General features: G+C 40.4%; 1 protein-coding gene across 2 annotated transcripts in view; it reads left to right on the forward strand.

Moving 5' to 3' along the window:
* Window positions 1-18,829, forward strand: part of LOC145270512 (uncharacterized) — a 75,823-nt gene that overhangs the window by 52,226 nt on the left and 4,768 nt on the right. For both annotated transcript variants that reach the window (XM_080126169.1, XM_080126178.1), the window contains 2 exons: window positions 3,450-3,659; window positions 5,375-5,426. In XM_080126169.1, the coding sequence (XP_079982295.1) occupies window positions 3,450-3,659; window positions 5,375-5,426 (262 nt within the window). The remainder of the gene's footprint in view (window positions 1-3,449; window positions 3,660-5,374; window positions 5,427-18,829) is intronic.

Raw genomic sequence — 18,829 nt, forward strand, 5'->3', positions numbered from 1 at the left:
GCCCCAGGATTTGATAAGCTCCTGGGTTTGACCTTTACACCTGATCTTAAATGGAACACATACATCAAGTCTCTGGCCAAGGTTGCTGGGAAAATGGTGGGATCCTTCTACCGCTCCAGAAGATATCTCACTAATGATGCAATTCTCTATCTATATAAGAGCCAAGTACGTCCAAGGATGGAGTACTGCTGCCACATCTGGGTGGTGGCTGCAAAAAACAGCCTATCCTGCCTTGACGGAGTACAAAATAGACTCCGTGGCTTAGTGGGGGATGCCCTTTTCTCTACCCTGCAACCTCTTTCCCACAGAAGAGACGTAGCGAGCCTGTCATTGTTCTATCGTTATTTCCATGGCAAGTGCTCGTCTGAGCTCCATTCTCTGGTCCCCCCTCGCCAATTTTTCTCAAAAAACACCCGACCAGCTGAAACCACCGTCAATAATTTTCCCCACTCCCTATCTGTGCCTAAATCAAAACGTAGATACCATGAACAAAGCTTCTTTCTTAGAACTGCACACCTGTGGAACTCTGTTCCGCTTGCCTGTTTCCCTCCCGACTTCAACCTGGATGTTCAAGTCCAACACAAACAAATTCCTGATGAACCCCCCCCCCAAGTAATGACTCCTTACCAATTCTCCAATACTACACTATCCCTTTGATTACTGTACACACAATAAACCTTATCCCTGAGTGGCCATTGGGCCTTGATAAGTGGTGAACTCTATGTTAAAAAAAAAAAAGAAAAAAAACAAGTTCATCATCTTCTCAGACTCCAAATCAACACTTATCCTTATTAAACCCAGAATCGATAAACTATTAACCATCAAACTCTTACATAGAATAAACCAATTATCCACAAGCAAAACCATCATATTCTAGTCATATTGGCATCCCCGGCAACGAAAAAGCTGACAAAGCAGCAAAAAAATCACTACACCTAAATATTTCTGATTTCAAAATCCCCCATTCAGACTGCAAACCAAAAATCAACAAGTTTATTAGAAAGGAGGCTGATAGCCATTAGTTGTGTGCTCTCGTGTAATGAATGAATGCGTGAATGTAGGATTGACATGAAATTCTTAAAGGTAAACTAAAATGACCGAAAAATGGGCTGAAATGACTTAAATAAATATAAAGTAAATGACTTAGAATGACTTTAATGACCTTAAGAATGACTTGAATGCTTAAAAAATAACTGGAATCCTTCAAAAATGACTTGAATGATCTGGAGAATGACTTTAATGGCTTTGAGACTGACTGGTTGTAAAGTGGGTGATCATTTTACATTAAATTAATACAGAAAAGTGATCCCACACTTTATATCACAATGTCACAAGCGTAAGTACAGCATGTAGTAAGAACAGATACTACTCTTTGAGATATTAAATCTTTTATTCAGGAAAAAATGAACGAACAAAAAACTTAGGCACAATGCCAACTCAATGTGATTGATTTCTTTCTCTCCAAGATGGGTAAAATTTAGTGAGAGGGGTGAAAAGAAAAAATTGCAATTAGGTGGGGGTGGGGACCTAGGAGGCTTCCTAATCGGGAGGGGGGCGGTGGAGCACTCACTCAGCTAGCTAAGAGGCTAAGAATAAAATTACACTTGACGGAATCGCGCGTTCCACACCTAGGCTGGGAACACGTATTAAAATTTGACTCCTTTTCGTACACACAGACTTGCTACCTGTATCCATCTTCTTTCAAATGCCGCGCGATGCAGCCTTCTTCTAACACCTCTGATCTTCCCCCGTAGTTGGTGTTTAAAGAAAGCGATCAGATCCTGATCAAAAAAAGACAACACCCCCTGGCAACCTTGCAGACGCGACGTCCAAATCACCATTCTTGCCACGGCCAGGATCGTAATGTAGACCATTTGTCTTTCCCGGTTCCACGGTGGCCTTACATTGTCCACAACATTGGATATGGTAATTGGGCGAGGATGCTCAGGATCGATGCGAGCCGTCACCTCGCTGACATACGACCAGTACCGGCGGAGTTCATGGCAATCGAAGAAAGCATGATCAGTTGTTTCTACGGCCGTTGTTCCACAATGGGGACAATCAGGCGACTCCAAAAACCCGGAACTGCATTGTATGTTGTTGAGTGGAAGTGCATTTCGGGCCAATCGCCAGGTCAGAGAGAACTCCGAATTGTTCAGATGACTCGAACCTGGCGCCCAGCTCCACGCGAAGCGGATCTCACTCTGCTGCCAACCCAAACGCGCGCATAGCGGGTCGTCGGCAGCCCCCTTCACTAGATCCCTGTGGAGTTCCCTTTGGTTAAAAGGCCAAGAAAACCTTAAAAAGCTAAAAACAGCATCTATTAACAACAGACCTTTGATCTTAACCAAAAAGGCCAAGCACAAAAGTGTTACGGACTGACCGACCGATGAAGTGACTTATAGAGTTGCTTGCACGCGGCTAATAAATGGCAAGAAATCTGGAACAATCAAGCAAACAACAAACTTCAAAATATCCAACCTAATATCGAGGAATGGTATCCAAGATACCGGAAAATAAGGAAAGAAGAAGTAGTACTAACCAGACTCAGAATAGGACATACCCATATTACTCATTCTCATCTTCTAAAAAATGAAATACCCCCAACATGCATTACTTGTCATGGACCATTTATAGTAAAACACATATTAATTTACTGCCATGTTTTTAACTCAATTCGATCAAAATACTACCAATCCAAAGACCTAAAAGACTTATTCAACAATACAGACCCAAACAAAATCTTGAAATTCTTAAAAGAAATAAAACTATACAACAAAATTTAAACCTCATTCTATAGAAACATTAATTACTACACCATTGACCAATATTTAATCTAAAACCGAACATATCACCAATAGCCAAACAGAACCCGGCATTAAATAACCTCTAATGGTTGATATGCCGTTAAACAAACCAATCAAATCAAAATCGAAAACAGGCACAGAGATGCAACATTGTGGCGATAGGACAAAGATAGGAGATTGATTGAGTGCAGAACCTGTTAGATTTTTCACTCTTTTTGGACCCTGTCTAAGAGTGAAACTAGTTGTAGATGCATTAACCCAGATGTTACAACAATAGTCCATGCATGGACAAATTGTGGCTTTGTAGAGATATAGGATACTTTCTGGTGTGAGCAATTTTCTAGCCTATGAATGTTTGAAAGATGGGCTCTCAGGTAGGGTGTTATTTGTCATGGCACTCATTGGTTGAGAAGGTTTTTTATAGTTGTTTAAAAAAAGAAGCTTAGTTTTAGTAGCATTAAATGTTACCAACCATTTATAGCCCCATTCCACTACAGATTGAATGGTGTCTGCCATTACCTTCGTTAAAACATCTATATAAAAAAGCAAGAAATAAATAAAACTAAGAATATAATTTCTAGATTTTTGTGTGAATCAAAATAAAAACAAAAAAAATAATTACTCTATAACTTTTTGTTTCAGCTGTATGATGAAGTAAGCGCCAGGTTGTCATTTAAGTGTGTTAATGCTTTCCGTGACAAAGGTATTAACGTGAACGAGATATTTTCTGATATTGCGATGCGCACTGGTGCTGAGTGGCATTGTGTCCCAGACAACTACGATACTTTATCTGTTCACAAGTTTGTCGGGGATTTTCAAGCATTGGCATCAACCAGAGATTTACTTTTTAAGGTAAGAAAAGTCTTTCATCTCATTCACTAAATGTCTGTCATTTTATTATGTAGATAAGCTTTTGTAACAGCTTCAATAACAAAATAAATATATTCATACATACATGCAGGTGTTTATGTGATGGTCTTTTACATGCTTTCTGCTTCTTTTCATGAAGAAAATAATACAGATGTTTTCTGAGAGTGTCCATATATGGTTTTATTTGGAGGTAATTTACTTGGGACATAGAAAGATAGACTAATGTTATCGTAGCTAGATATTCATTTCTTAATGAAATAAGTGACCTGCATGAACAGACATCGAAGTAATATTTGCTTTGGGTTATAGGTTTCCTACATTATTGGCAGTGTCTTGTTCACATGGTTTGCCAGAAAGGTTCATATGAAAATCTTAGTTTTCTCTCTGCGCAAAAATGTGATGTCATTCTTTGTTGCCTTTCTGTTTTATCTACAGCGTTTGACCTCTGTTCTCTGCCTCAACTCTATATCGCCCATGTTTCTTTTATGGGAACGATTTTGTTATACAGAACTAGATTATCATGCACTTAGTGTGACCCTTGTCAAAATTTACACTAGCTAAATTAATTGTTGCCGATGTAACACTTACATTTGTCTCATAACACTGTATTACATTATTTATGTTTTTCATACAGTTCAATTTTGGGGGTGAAGCCAAAAAATTTACTTCACATTGATAAAGTGACATTAATTTAAATAAATTTTGGTAAACTTATAATATTTAATTCCCTTTGAGGCACACTCTGCATTTTCCAGGCAACAATACACTTATGATCCTCTTAACATGTATTAAAATTTTCATAAGTTTACATGCTTAGTTTAGTTCATTGGCTGATGCCTGCTGATGTGTTGTTAAAAAGAAAGGCTGAAGATTTTTAATAGTTTTTTTTTTTTTTTTGTTATCTAAATATATTTTATTTACATCTATTGTTGCATATAAGCTGCTTATGGTCTCTCAACCTACCAGTAATTCCATTGTATTATTATTACCCAAAGTCTACAAATATCACAAAAGATTGAACTGCATTTTTCTTTGACAAACTTTCTAATGCTACAACTACTGATCATCACTTGGTCTTGGTAACATTCACTCTGAGACTTTACTTTCCATAACATTCCTTAAGTCCTTACCTTAAATATATCTTCCATTGTTTCACAGGCAAGTACTAAATCATCAGCATACAGCATCTCTTTTGGACAACCTGTATGCAACTCTTTGAACAATGCTTCTAAGACAAGAATGAAAAGCAACAGATTCAGCTCAGTACCCTGATGTACTGTTATTAATTCTGACATGACTTTGAGCATTTCAGTACCAACCACTCGTTCGTCTCTAATTTATGTAAAGACCACTAGATAACACATCTCTGCACTGTTAGAAGATTTTTTAAAAAAGAAATTAAGAGAAAAAACAAAACTTAGGGGTTAACAAAATTAAAGTAAACCTTTCTTGCTAACAACTATTACGAAATATTTTTCAATAATTTTCAGTATTCTGTTTTGAAAAATAAAATATTTTCAGTATTCTGTTTTGAAAAATAAAATATTTTGATGTGAATGCTTAACCAAACAATGGTTCGCAGTTTTACAACTTTATATTGGACAGTTTTTCCAGGGTTTGAAATTAGTTTAAACCCATTGTTATAGGTTCTACAGTTTACTGTAAAATGATTTTGATTTCTTTTCTTTCTTATGCAGACGCTTGTTGGAGAATTGCCGGATGATTCGCTTGAAAAACAAACACGTCAAGGTTTGTATGAAGTTTTAGTTGCATTACATCAGAGGTGAAATGAAACTTGTCATTGTATACAATTTTCATCCATACATGAAATGTTTTAGATGGTGGAAGGATCCTTCTGCCTGTTCTACAAGTATTTTAATGGTGGATGCTCTGACGAACTACAAGCCCTTGTATCGCCCTCGACATAAATACCTCTGACAAACCCGACAAGCAGAAAAACCCTAGATGTAAGAAGGCCTTCTACTCTAATAGTTTCTTCCCCAGAACTGCTAGACTTTGGAATTCCTTTCCAGGTTCCTGCTTCCCTAACTGTACTGACATGAAGAAGTCCAAGCGTAATGTGAACAGCAGACATCTTGCTGCTCAACTCCCTACATAGTATCCATGCAACTTATTGTCCTGATAGTAGCCCCTACATCAAAGTGGCACTGTCTTGTTTGGTGGGAAAATGTGAAAAAAAAAAAAGGTGTTGGGGATGGATTTAATGTAAATAGAAAGCAAATAATAAGAGAAGTAGTGGGAGGAGGTAAATGGTATAAATAATCTATATATATATATATATATAAAGTCACTTATATAAAAGCAAAAATGTTTGTGTGTGTGCATTTTTTTTTTTTTTTTTGAAAATCAGCCAAAAGCTTTTTTGGTAGGGCCGCTCGGGGTGATCACTCATTCTTACAACTTTTTATATACTGTCTAGATTATATGTCCGATTCACAAAAGGAGGTTGTAAATATATTTTATTCAAGCGACTTTTACATGCTAAAAATTGCTACTATTCTGCTTTCACGCCTGTTTGTTTGTGGTTTTCACATAAAAAAGTGAAATAAAGACAGCGATGATAGTGATTAGTTTTGATCACTGCGTGGAAAAAAACCCTCATATCATACAATTGCTATTCATTTGGACACTCCCTTATTTATGGGGAGCTAGTTTTTCCCTCAACATCTTGGGGAAACAAAACCAAAAAACTGCCTCGCAAAGTTAAGTGCGGGATTTCATTCCCCCTATGGCGTGATGTTTGACCTCATTAAATTTACGCATCTGTCACTTAACTTTTTAATCATTAAATTAGAATGCTTTTTAATTCCTTTCCTGACATGGCCGAGTGGTAAGATGTTAGATTTTTTCACACTTTTTTTTCCACTTTTGCGTCAAGGGTTCGGGTTCGAGCCTACCTACCTACTACAATTTGTTTTCCTCTCAGCATATAACCGGGCAATGCCGGGCACCCCCGCTAGTCTATTATATAAATCTCATCTATCTGTTTAAATGTATGTATGTCTTCCTAAAACTTTCGACAGAGGCAACGGATTTTCACGAAATCGGTATCGTTTTGAAGCTTCACCCTTCAGACAACAAATATCGAAAAATTGGCCAAAAACATTAATTCCTTCACACTCAACTGGGTAGTTTTCTACATGGAGGGGTTGCTTTTTTCACCAATATTTTTGAAAGTCATCGCCTCTTTTCAATTGTCTAGCCTTAATTTAAACCTAGCCACTTCTGGTTTGGCGATGGGCGCAACAGCTAACGCATCACGTTTTTTTCACTTTCTTTTCCTCCTTTGCGGTACGGGTTTGAGCCTGCTTGCCTACAACAACTTTTTTTGCTCACCATACACCTACAACACCGGCCACCCAGGCTAGTTGTAAAAGAAAAGAGAGAGAGAGGGGATGGGGGGTTAAAAAAAAACAAGATAAGGTCTATTTACTTAATTATACATACGGAATATGCCATGTCTTAAAATGTACCTCTAGTTACACCCTGAGTGTACTGCACCTACACCTTCACCTTCGTAAATCTAAATATACTGTGACTGGGCAAAATTCTTAGCTCAATTCCTAATACTTACTCAAACTATAACGTTATCCTGAACCTAAACTAACATAAAGTTAAAAAAACGAAAAACCTAAAGGTAAAAGTCTTGATCCACACGAACGCTTTTCTAACAAGCCTCCCCACAAAACTGCTTCCACTGCATGCCCCTAAATCACTTTGAGGAGTGTAACTATTCATTAGATATATAATCTCTACAAACTAACCCTGTAACATTAACTAACCACGCGAGGTTGCAGAAATATCTGGATTAGGACCCAGGCGCGGAGCAAACCTCTCAGGGCTGATGAACCCAGTAGATCTTCCCAGATCACCCGTCTAGGAGAAGGAAAACTCTGAAACTAAAACCAAAGGGGAGGGAGGCCTCTCCAGTCTTGGATGACAACCTTCCTAGAGCTGGTGACTCAAGCAAATTACCGGTCTGCAAACCTAAATTGTTTAAGGAGTAGATAGGCTCTGTCTATCGCCGGCTTCCATACTCCTTCTTTGCCTATTAGTCAGGTGCAGAGACACTATCACAAGTGAATCGACAAAACACTTAGTGGTAGATCTTGTTTCTTGTCTAGGGCAATGAATGCCGTTCCCCCACTCCCGACACATCCCACCCCTCAAAACTGGGCACCTGGGAGTGCTTGAGTACCACACATGCCTGTGCAATTAGATTGGGGTGATCTTCTTCTGATGGGCTGAGGGTACCGGGTTGACAGTTCCTGGCTGCTGTTTTCGACTGGTAGTACAGGAGCCCTAACTCTTTGGTAACGCTTAGATCGGCTGCTCCATCAACAGTTGTATAATATCGGGATGTTTATAGTGCCATGTTGTGCATGGAAAGGGACCCTGTACTCATCCCCGATGGGCTTTCCTGAGGCCACAGTCCTAGTTGAAGAAAGGTCAGCTAATGGTCTACTTCTTGTGTTGCATGTCTGATATCCTGCATGACCTCTTGTTCAGCTCCCCCTCATCTAACTGAAACTCTTTAAAAACATGATGACAGTACAATAAAAAAATAAGCTTAAACCAAGCCTAGGGACAAACAAATCCAACTTGCCGCCTCCCTTGAGGCTTGCATTCACTAACATCTGTGAGCTTAGAACTAATTTAGCTGATGTTGAAGCATTTCTCCTAACAAATACCCCGGATATCTTAGCACTAAGCGAGACTAACCTACACTCCTCCATCCTCTCTAACTACTTTAACATGCCTGGCTATCTCCCACTCTGCCGTAAGGACTCTGACAGACATATGCATGGACTTGGAGTCTACATTCGTAACACCCTCCCCCTGACTAGAGAAACAAACCTAGAAACGGACAATCAAGCATTTATGTGCTTTAGACTAAACATACAACATAACATTAGCTACTTTTATTTTCTCTATCGCTCACCCTCGACCCAGGACTGTACCATAATAAACAAAGTCTCTGACAGCATAGACACAGCGCTCTCCCTCGACACTAGCGCACAAGTACATGTATTTGGTGACTTTAATGTTCACCACAATAACTGGCTTGGATTCTCTACTCACACAGATGCAGCTGGCAGCTCAACACATAGTTTTGCTATATCTCACTCCCTATCACAAATGGTTACGTTTCCAACCCGTTTCCCTGACCAGCAAGAACAACATGCATCACTTTTAGATCTGTTTCTGACCACAGTTCCCAATGATTGTATAACAAATGCTGACTGCCCACTCGGGAACGCTGACCATGCAGTGATAATGGTAGAAATCGCCCTACATTCTAGACCCAAAACTGAAGAGCCAGTACTCAAAACAATGAGATATTATAAAAAGGCTGACTGGGAAGCCATCAGAGATCTTATCAGAGATGCTCCATGGGGAAATATTTTTTCTCTTCCTGCTGAACAGTGTGCAAATGAGACCACTGTATGGTTCAAAACAGCAATTGAAGCACATGTTCCCATGCGGAAATTTTATAGCAAGCCCCACTCTCCCCAATGGTTTACTTTGACTTGCGCAAATGCCATTGCTCAAAGGCAGCATGCATACCGCAGATTTAACCAACATAAGTCCAGTTCAAACAGACAGAAGTATATAGAAGCTAGAAGTAACGTTAAGAAAGAAATAGCGACAGCTAAGAGAGAATTTACTGAAACCACTAAAAAATGCATCGAAGCACAAAAATTAGGAAATCGTGACTTCTGGAAAATCTACAACAGTGTAGTAAATAATGGGCAATCAACAATTCCCCCACTAACCAACAATCATGAGGTTGTTTGCTGAGCAACCGACAAGGCTAATATGCTTGCCAGCCGGTTTGCCTCCAACTCCACACTGAATCCTTCTAACCACCCTCTGCCTGACTTTCCTTTGCAGACAGACGTCACGCTAGACGATCTAAAAATCACCCCTGCTCAGGTACACGCTATCATAAAAAACCTTGACACTTCAAACGCATGTGGACCCGATCTCATCTCAGCTGTGCTATTAAAAAAGTGCTCAGCCGAAGTAGCTCCAGTTCTCTCCAAACTCTACAACAAATGCCTTAATGAATCATGCTTTCCGGACTGTTGGAAAATTGCTTCTGTGGTACCAGTATTAAAGAATTCTGTCGAAAGAACTGACCCATCAAATTATCGCCCCATTAGCCTCCTCCCACTTTTTGCCAAAATATTTGAGACCATAATTAACCATGGTCTAGTCCGGCACCTTACAGATGCTAAACTTCTGACTGACAAACAATATGGATTTAGACAAGCCCGTTCCACAGCCGACATCCTCACTGTAATCTCTGAACGTATATACCATTCACTGGACAAAGCGGGGGAGGGTAGAGCGGTAGCTCTAGATATATCTAAGGCCTTTGACAGGGTATGGCATGAGGGTCTCCTCAGTAAAATTAAATCATACGGTATCACTGGTAGAATACTTAACATAATTAAATCCTTCTTAGAAAAGAGAAAAATCCAGGTTGTCCTCGACGGTCGTGCATCTAAACAGTGTGATATAAATGGGGGAGTGCCTCAGGGGTCTATCCTTGGACCTCTATTGTTCCTAATATTTATTAATGACCTCCCTGACAAAACTGCCTCTGAGATGGGTATATATGCTAATGACACCACACTCTATAACAGACCTGACAGGAAAACAACTGAACACATAACTAAAGAAATGGCAAAAACACTAGAGGATGACCTCCAATCTGTAGTGGAATGGTGACATAAATGGATGGTCACATTCAATGCTGCCAAGACTAAACTGGTTTCCTTCAATAATTACAAGAAACCTTCTCTACTACTAATAGAAATGGTCAGTGACTCCCTGTCTGAGAATACCTCTTTCAAACTGCTTGGCCTAACGTTCACAGGAAACATGGGTTGGAACAATTATATTGAAAACATTGCCAGGGCCGCTGCGAAAAAGGTAGGCTCTCTCTACCGTGCTAGAAAACTACTGACACCTGAAAGTATCCTCTACCTCTATAAGGCCACCATTCGCCCATGTATGGAGTATTGTTGTCACATTTGGGCTGGTGCATCTGCTACTAGTCTCTCGGTCCTAGACAAGGTTCAAAAGAGAGTCGCCAATCTGATAGGCCCGGAACTGGCATCTAAGCTTCAGCCTTTGTCCCATCGACGAAACGTTGCATCCCTCTGCCTGTTCTACAAGTATTTTAATGGTGAATGCTCTGATGAACTGCAGACACTTGTGCCCCCACGACGTAGACACCCTCGACAAACCCGACAGGCAGCTAAATCCCACCCCCACACAGTAGAGATCCCTAGATGTAAAAGATCTTTCTACTCCAGTAGTTGCTTCCCCAGAACCGCTAGACTCTGGAATTCCATTCCAGGTCCCTGCTTCCCTAACTGTACTGACAGTGTAACGTGAACCGACATCTTGCTGCCTGCCCAAATCCCAACATAGTACCCCAGTAGTTGCTGCCCCTGATAGTAGCTCCCTACACCAAAGTGGCAATGTGCCTTGTTTGGGGTGAAAATGTAATAATAATATATAATTTAAAAAAAAAAAAAAATCATCAACGCTCTGATCCCCATCTGGCATCAATTGAAATGGATGGCTCTCGTCTTGGGGAGGCTCCATGTTTTGACAAACTTCTGGGATTAACCTTTACTTGTGATCTGAAATGGAACACGTACATCAAATCTGTTGCCAAGGTCGCTGGAAAAATGGTGAGATCCTTCTACCGCTCCAGTAGATATCTCACTGCTGATGCAATTCTCTATCTGTATAAGAGCCAAGTACGTCCAAGGATAGAATACTGCTGCCATATCTGGGCAGGAGCTGCTAAAAACAGCCTATCCTGCCTTGACAGAGTACAAAATAGACTTTGTAGCCTAGTAGGGGATGCCCATTTTCTCTTCCCTGCAACCTCTCTCCCACAAAAGGGACGTTGCGAACCTGTCTTTGTTTTATCATTATTTCCATGGGAAGTGCTCATCTGAGCTCCAATTTCTGGTCCCCTCTCACCAGTCTTTCACAAAAAACACCCGTCTTGCTGAAACCACTGTCAGTAATTTTCCCCACTCTTTATCTGTGCCTAAATCAAAACGTAGATTCCATGAACAAAGCTTCTTTCTTAGAAGTGCACGCCTGTGGAACTCTTTTATTCGCCTTTTTCCCACCTGACTACAACTTGGATGTTTTCAAGTCCAACATAAACAAGTTCCTGATGAACTGCCCCCTTCAGTAAGACTCTTTATCAGATCTCCATTACTAACGATTACTACGATATTATCCCATTGATTACTATACATGCAATAATCCCTATCCCCGAGTGGCCTCCGGGCCTTGATAAGTGGTGACTTCCATATAAAAAAAAAATAATATATATTTTTTAATGCCTACATATATATATATATATATATATATATATATATGACTTATATGTAATATACTGAGTTTTTTTTTTTTTTTTTTTTTTTTTACACAGTGATCACCACTTATCAAGGCCCGGAAGCCACTCAGGGATAAGGGTTATTGCAAGTACATTACGTTAGTGTGGAGATTTGATAAAATGTTTACTTAAGGGCGTGGTTTATTAGGAATTTGTTAACATTGGACTTGAAGACATCCAAGTTGTAGTCCAGTGGGAAGCAGGCAGACGGAACAGAGTTCCACAGGCGTGCAGTTCTAAGAAAGAAGCTTTGTTCATGGAATCCACGTTTTGATTTAGGCACAGATAAAGAGTGGGGGAAATTTTTCACAGTGGATTCAGCTAGACGGGTGTTTTTCGTGAAAGATTGGCGAGGGGGGACTAGAGATTGGAGTTCAGACGAACACCTGCCATGAAAATAATGATAAAACAAGGATAGGCTCGCAACGTCTCTTCTGTGGGAGAGAGGTTGCAGGGTAGAGAAAAGGGCATCCCCCACTAAGCCACAAAATCTATTTTGTACTCTGTCAAGGCAGGATAGGCTTTTTTTAGCAGCTCCTGCCCAGATATGGCAACAGTATTCCATCCTTGGACGAACTTGGCTTTTATATAGATAGATCAGTAGTGAGATATCTTCTGGAGCAGTAGAAGGATCCCACCATCTTTCCAGCAACCTTGGCAACAGACTTGATGTACGTGTTCCATTTCTGATCAGGAGTAAAGATCAAATCCAGAAGCTTGTCAAAACACGGGGCCTCACCCAGACGAGAGCCATCCATCACAATTGATGCCAGATGGGGATCAGAGCGTTGATGATGTAAGGATAGGAGTTTGGTTTTGGATGCATTAAAGGTAACCAGCCACATCTTCCCCCACTGAACCACGCGCTCGAGATCAGAGGAGAGAGAATCAGAGAGAATTTTTTCATTTACAGCCATTGATGTGTTGCCGTAGATGGTCGTGTCATCAGCATAGATGTCAACGAATGATTTAAGTATGTGTTTAGGGAGGTCATTGATGTAGATCAGGAAGAGAGTTGGGCCCAAGATTGACTCCTGAGGGACTCCAGCATTTATATTTCAGGCCTCCGATTTTTGTCCATCTACCACTACTCTTATGAGCCTATTGGAGAGAAATGATTTAATGATTGAGAAAACATTTCCAGTTATGCCCGGGTGTTTTGAGGTAAATCCAAACTCTGTGGGGGTGGGGTTAAAATAATAATAAAAAAAAGTTTTGGTAGGTGAGTATGAGGATCGAACCTGAACCCTTGAGGCAAAGTTGGAAATTAAAGTGAAAAAAAAAAAACGTGTGACGTTAACCATTGGGCCACCACAACATACAATGGAGACATGTTTGAATTTATTTATTTAACTATTAAAAACAGGTGTCCTCAATAAAAGTTAACTCTGCTGCTTCCATTTGACCTAATAAAGAAGGTCAAATAGAAGTCACGCAGTTAACTTTTGCTGCGAGGTAGTGTTTAGGTTTGTTTACCCAAATTTGACTGTTTTTTCCCCAACACGTGAGAAGCCAAAATAGCAATAATTTTGTAAAAGTTGATGTAAATAAATCTAGACGCGACGCGCTTTCCCAAATCATAGATATTATTATCTAGGAGGTATATAAACAGTTCTAAGCAATAGTACCCCCCCCCCCCTCCCCCCGAACATGTGCGAGAAAAGCCTTTGCGAGACATAGACGAAATGGTCACACACATTTTGCCTTTTATATATATAGACTAGCCAAGGTGCCCAGCGTTGCCTGGGTGTTTGGAGGTGTGTGTTGAGCAAAAAAGAAAAAAAAAAAAAGGTTGTAGTAGGCTCATGACATGAAGGTGTGTGTAAAGGTGTTGGTTGAGAAAAAAAGGGGGGAAAATGTTGAGCGCAAAAAAAAAAAAATATAGTAGTAAGCAGGCTCGAACCTTTAACGCGCCAGAGGTAAAAGAGGTGAAAAAAAAAATGGTCTTATCGATGAGTCTACCATAGTTGTGACGTTACGGCAGTCAAAATAATGCTTTTTTATTTGATGTTGTTTACGCGAGCTTTGAATGACTTGCAAAAAATGTCAGTGAAAAAACCGACCCTCCCTGTAGAAAACTACCCACTTGAGGGTGAAGGAATTAATATTTTTGGTGGCCAATTATTCAATATTTGTCGTTCGAATGGTCGAGCTTCAAAATGATACCGATCTCGTGAAAATCCGTCACCTCTGTCGAAAGTTTTAGGCAGACATACAAATATACTTACATACATTCATTTAAACAGACAAGTGAGATTTCTATTATAGACTAGCCTGGGTGCCAGGCGTTGCCCGAGTGTTTGGAGGTGTGTGTTCAGAAAAAAAACAATCAAAAATAAAAACAAAAAAAAAGTGATAGTAGGCAGGCAGGCTCGAACCTATGATGTGAAGGCAAAAAAGAATGTGAAAGAAAATCTGACGTCTTACCGCTACTCCATGACGTGACCGGAAGTTTGGAATGTTAAAATTAGGCAAAGTCCATCTAACTGATATGATGACTTGCAAAAATGGCTTGCAAAAAATCGACTCCTCCTTGTAGAAAACTGCCCAGCTGAGGGTAAGGAATTAATGTTTTTAGCCAATTTTTCGATATTTGTCGTCTGAGATGTCTGGCTTCAAAATGATACCGATCTCGTGAAAATCCGTCGCCTCTCACAAAAGTTTTAGGTAGACATAACAAACATACATACATTTAAACAGACAGATGAGATTTATATTATAGACTAGCAGGGGGTACCTGGTGTTGCCTGGGTGTTTGGAGGTATGTGTTAAAAAAAAAAAGCATTAGCCGGGTAAATTAAAAAAAAGTTTTCGTAGGAAGGTAGGATTGAACCCTGAAGACTTGACGCGAAGGTGGAAACGAAAGGGAAAAAGGCCAGACACCTAACCATCTCGGCCACGAGGGGAGAGAAACTGATAAGCATGTTAAGTGAAGGTTTATAAAGCAAAATAAACAGGTGCGAGGAAGTGGCGTGATGTCTGACCTAGTTTTGTGCTGCAAGCCAGATCATTCGCTTTTCGAAGCCACGGCGAGCTGGTAAAAGTCGGGCAAATTAAATACACACGCAACCCCCCGTTGTTAAGTTGTAGTTATTATGATTTAGACGTGATATAAAACGTTTTAAGAAGGAGCGAGCCGAGCAAAAAGGCCGATGAAAAAAAGCCTTTTGCATACATAAAGTGAACACACATTTTGCCTTTTATATATAGAGATGACTTTTATATTCCAAATTATATTATAGTTTTTCAAAAATGCAAATCCTTTTAATAATCCTATTCTTCTTCAACATTTGACTTTAAAAACTGGCCAGGTCTTTATTTATCCCTCAACAAGTCTAAGCATGCTGTTCACAAGACAATCTTATAAGAAATCGGATGGCACTTTCTTGAAATATCGTTAGGAAAAAATATTAAAATTTAAGAGCCAAAAACCAAATTACTGGTCTGCAAACCTAAACTGCTTAAGGAGTAGATAGGCACTGCCTATTGCCCGGCTTCCATACTCCTTCTTTGCCTATTAGCCAGGCATAGAGGTCGAATCACAGGGATTCGACAGAAACACTCTGTGGTCGATCTTGTTCCCTGACTGGGGTAATGAACGCAGTTTTCCCCTCTCCTGACACATCCCACCCCTCTAAACTGGGCGCTTGGGAGTGCATGACTGCCAAAACGCCAGTACAGATAGATTGGGTTGACCATTGTCTGATGGGTTGAGGGTACTGGATTGACAGTTCCTGGCTGGTGTTCCCGACTGGTAGTACAGGGGCCCTAACTCTGGTAGTGGCTGCTCCATCAACAGTTGAATAATATTGGGATGTTTGCAGTGCCATGTCGCGCATGGAAAGGGACCCTGCACTCATCCCCGGTGGGCTTTCCTGAGGCCACAATCCTAGTAGATGGAGGGTTAGCTGATGGTCTACTTGTATTGCATGTCTAGTATTCTGCATAACTACTTATTCCACACCCCTACCTAAACTGGAACTCTAAAAAAAAACAAAACAATTATGACAGTACAATCTAAAATTACGCTTAAACCAGGACAAAACTCAAACAAAACCAAATTGCCTCCTCCCTTGAGGCTTGCATTTACGAACATCTGTGGGCTTAGAACTAATTTAAATGACGTTGAAGCATTTCTCCTAACAAACACCCCTGGATATCTTAGCACTAAGTGAGACTAACCTACACTCCTCCATCCCCTCTAACTACTTTAACATGCCCGGATATCTCCCACTCTGCCGTAAGGACTCTGACAGACATATGCACGGGCTTGGAGTCTATATTCGAAATACCCTCCCCTTGACTAGAGAAACAAAACTAGAATCTGATGATCAAGCCTTTATGTGCTTTAGACTTAACATGCAACATAACATTAGTTACTTTTATTTTCTCTACCGCTCTCCCTCAACCCAGGACCGTACCTTAATAAACAAAGTTTCTGACAGCATAGATACAGCACTTTCCCTTGACACTAGCGCACAAGTACATGTATTTGGTTACTTCAATGTCCACCACAATAACTGGCTTGGATTTTCTACTTACACAGATACAGCTGGTAGCACAAGACATAGCTTCTCTATATCTCGTTCCTTATCACTGATGGTTACGTTTCCAACCCGTTTCCCTGACCAACAAGAACAACACGCATCACTTTTAGATCTGTTTCTGACTACAGTTCCCGATGATTGCGTTACGAATGCCCACAGCCCACTTGAAAATGCTGATAATGTAGTGATAATAGTTGAAATCGCACTAAACTCTAGAGCTATAACAGAAGAGCCATTACTCAAAACAACAAAATATTATAAAAAGGCTGACTGGGAAGCCATCAGGGATCTCATCAGAGATGTCCCATGGCGAAATATCTTCTCACTTCCTGCTGAACAGTGCGCACATGAGACCACTGAATGGTTCAAAACAGCAATTGAAGCACATGTTCCCACGCGGAAGTTTTATAGCAAGCCCCACTCTCCCCAATGGTTTACTTCTACTTGTGCAGCTGCCATCACGCAAAGGCAGCATGCGTACCGCAGATTTAACCAACATAAGTCCAGTTCAAACAGAGAGAAGTATATAGAAGCCAGAAGTAACTGTAAGAAAGCGACAGCTAAGAGAGAATTTACTGAAACCATCAAACGCATCGAAGCACAGAAATTAGGAACCCGTGACTTCTGGAAAATCTACAACAGTGTAGTAAATAATGGGCAATCAACAATTCCTCCACTATCCAACAATCATGAGGTTGTTTGCTCTGCAACTGATAAGGCTAACATAATTGCCAGTCGGTTTTCCTCCAACTTCACACTGGACCCTGCCAACCACCCCCTGCCTGACTTTCCTTTGCAGACAGACGCCACACTAGACGATCTGAAAATCACCCCTTCTCAGGTGCATGCTATCATAAGAAATCTTGACACTGCAAAAGCATGTGGACCTGATCTCATCCCGACTGTGCTATTAAAAAAGTGCTCCGCTGAAGTTGTGCCGGTTCTCTCCAAACTTTACAACAAATGCCTTAATGAATCTTGCTGTCCTGCCTGCTGGAAAACTGCTTCTGTGGTACCACTTTTCAAGAATTCTGTCGAAAGAACTGACCCAGTAAATTATCGCCCCATTAGCCTCCTCCCACTTTCCGCCAAAATATTTGAGTCTATTATTAACCAAGCTCTAGTCCATCACCTTACAGACACTAAACTTCTTACTGACCAACAATATAGATTTAGGCAAGCCCGTTCCACAGCAGACATCCTAACTGTAATCTCTGAGCGTATGTACCATTCACTTGACAAAGCAGGGGAGGGTAGAGTGGTAGCACTAGATATATCTAAGGGTTTATAGAGGGTATGGCATGAAGGTCTTCTCAGGAAAATCAGATCATACGGTATCACTGGAAGAATCTTTAACATAATTAAATCCTTCTTAGATAAGAGAAAAATCCAGGTTGTCATTGATGGTCGTATAGCTAAACAATATGATATAAATGCAGGAGTGCCTCAGGGGTCTATCCTTGGACCTCTATTATTCCTAATATTCATAAATGACCTCCCTTACAAAATTGTCTGTGAGATGGGTATATATGCTGATGACACCACACTCTATAACAGGCACGACAGGAAAACAAATGAACACATATCTAAAGAAATGGCAGAAACACTAGGATGACCTCCGATCTATACTGGAATGGTGACAAAAATGGATGGTCACATTCAATGCTGCTAAGACTAAACTTGTTTCCTTCAATAACTACCAGAAACCTTCTCTACCACTGATAGCAATGGCCAAAGAATCTTTATCTGAAAGTACATCTTTTAAACTCCTCGGCCTAACACTCACAGGAAACATGGGTTGGAAAAATTACATTGAGAGCATTGCCAGAAATGCTGCGAAAAAGGTAGGCTCTCTCTACCGTGCTAGAAAGTTACTAACGCCCGAAAGTATTCTGTACCTCTATAAGGCCACCATTCGCCCATGTATAGAGTATTGTTGTCATATTTGTATTTTCTACTAGTCTCTCACTCCTAGACAGGGTTCAAAAGAGAGTCACCAACCTAATAGATCCTGAACTGTCATCTAAGCTTCAGCCTCTGTCCCATCGACGAAATGTAGCATCCCTCTGCCTGTTCTACAAGTATTTCAATGGTGAATGTTCTGACGAAGCACTTGTGCCCCCTTGACGTAAGTACCCCCGACAAAC

This window comes from Euprymna scolopes, chromosome 4 (assembly GCF_053919585.1).
Source record: "Euprymna scolopes isolate OS-2025 chromosome 4, ASM5391958v1, whole genome shotgun sequence".
NCBI classification, from domain to species: Eukaryota; Metazoa; Mollusca; class Cephalopoda; order Sepiida; family Sepiolidae; genus Euprymna; species Euprymna scolopes.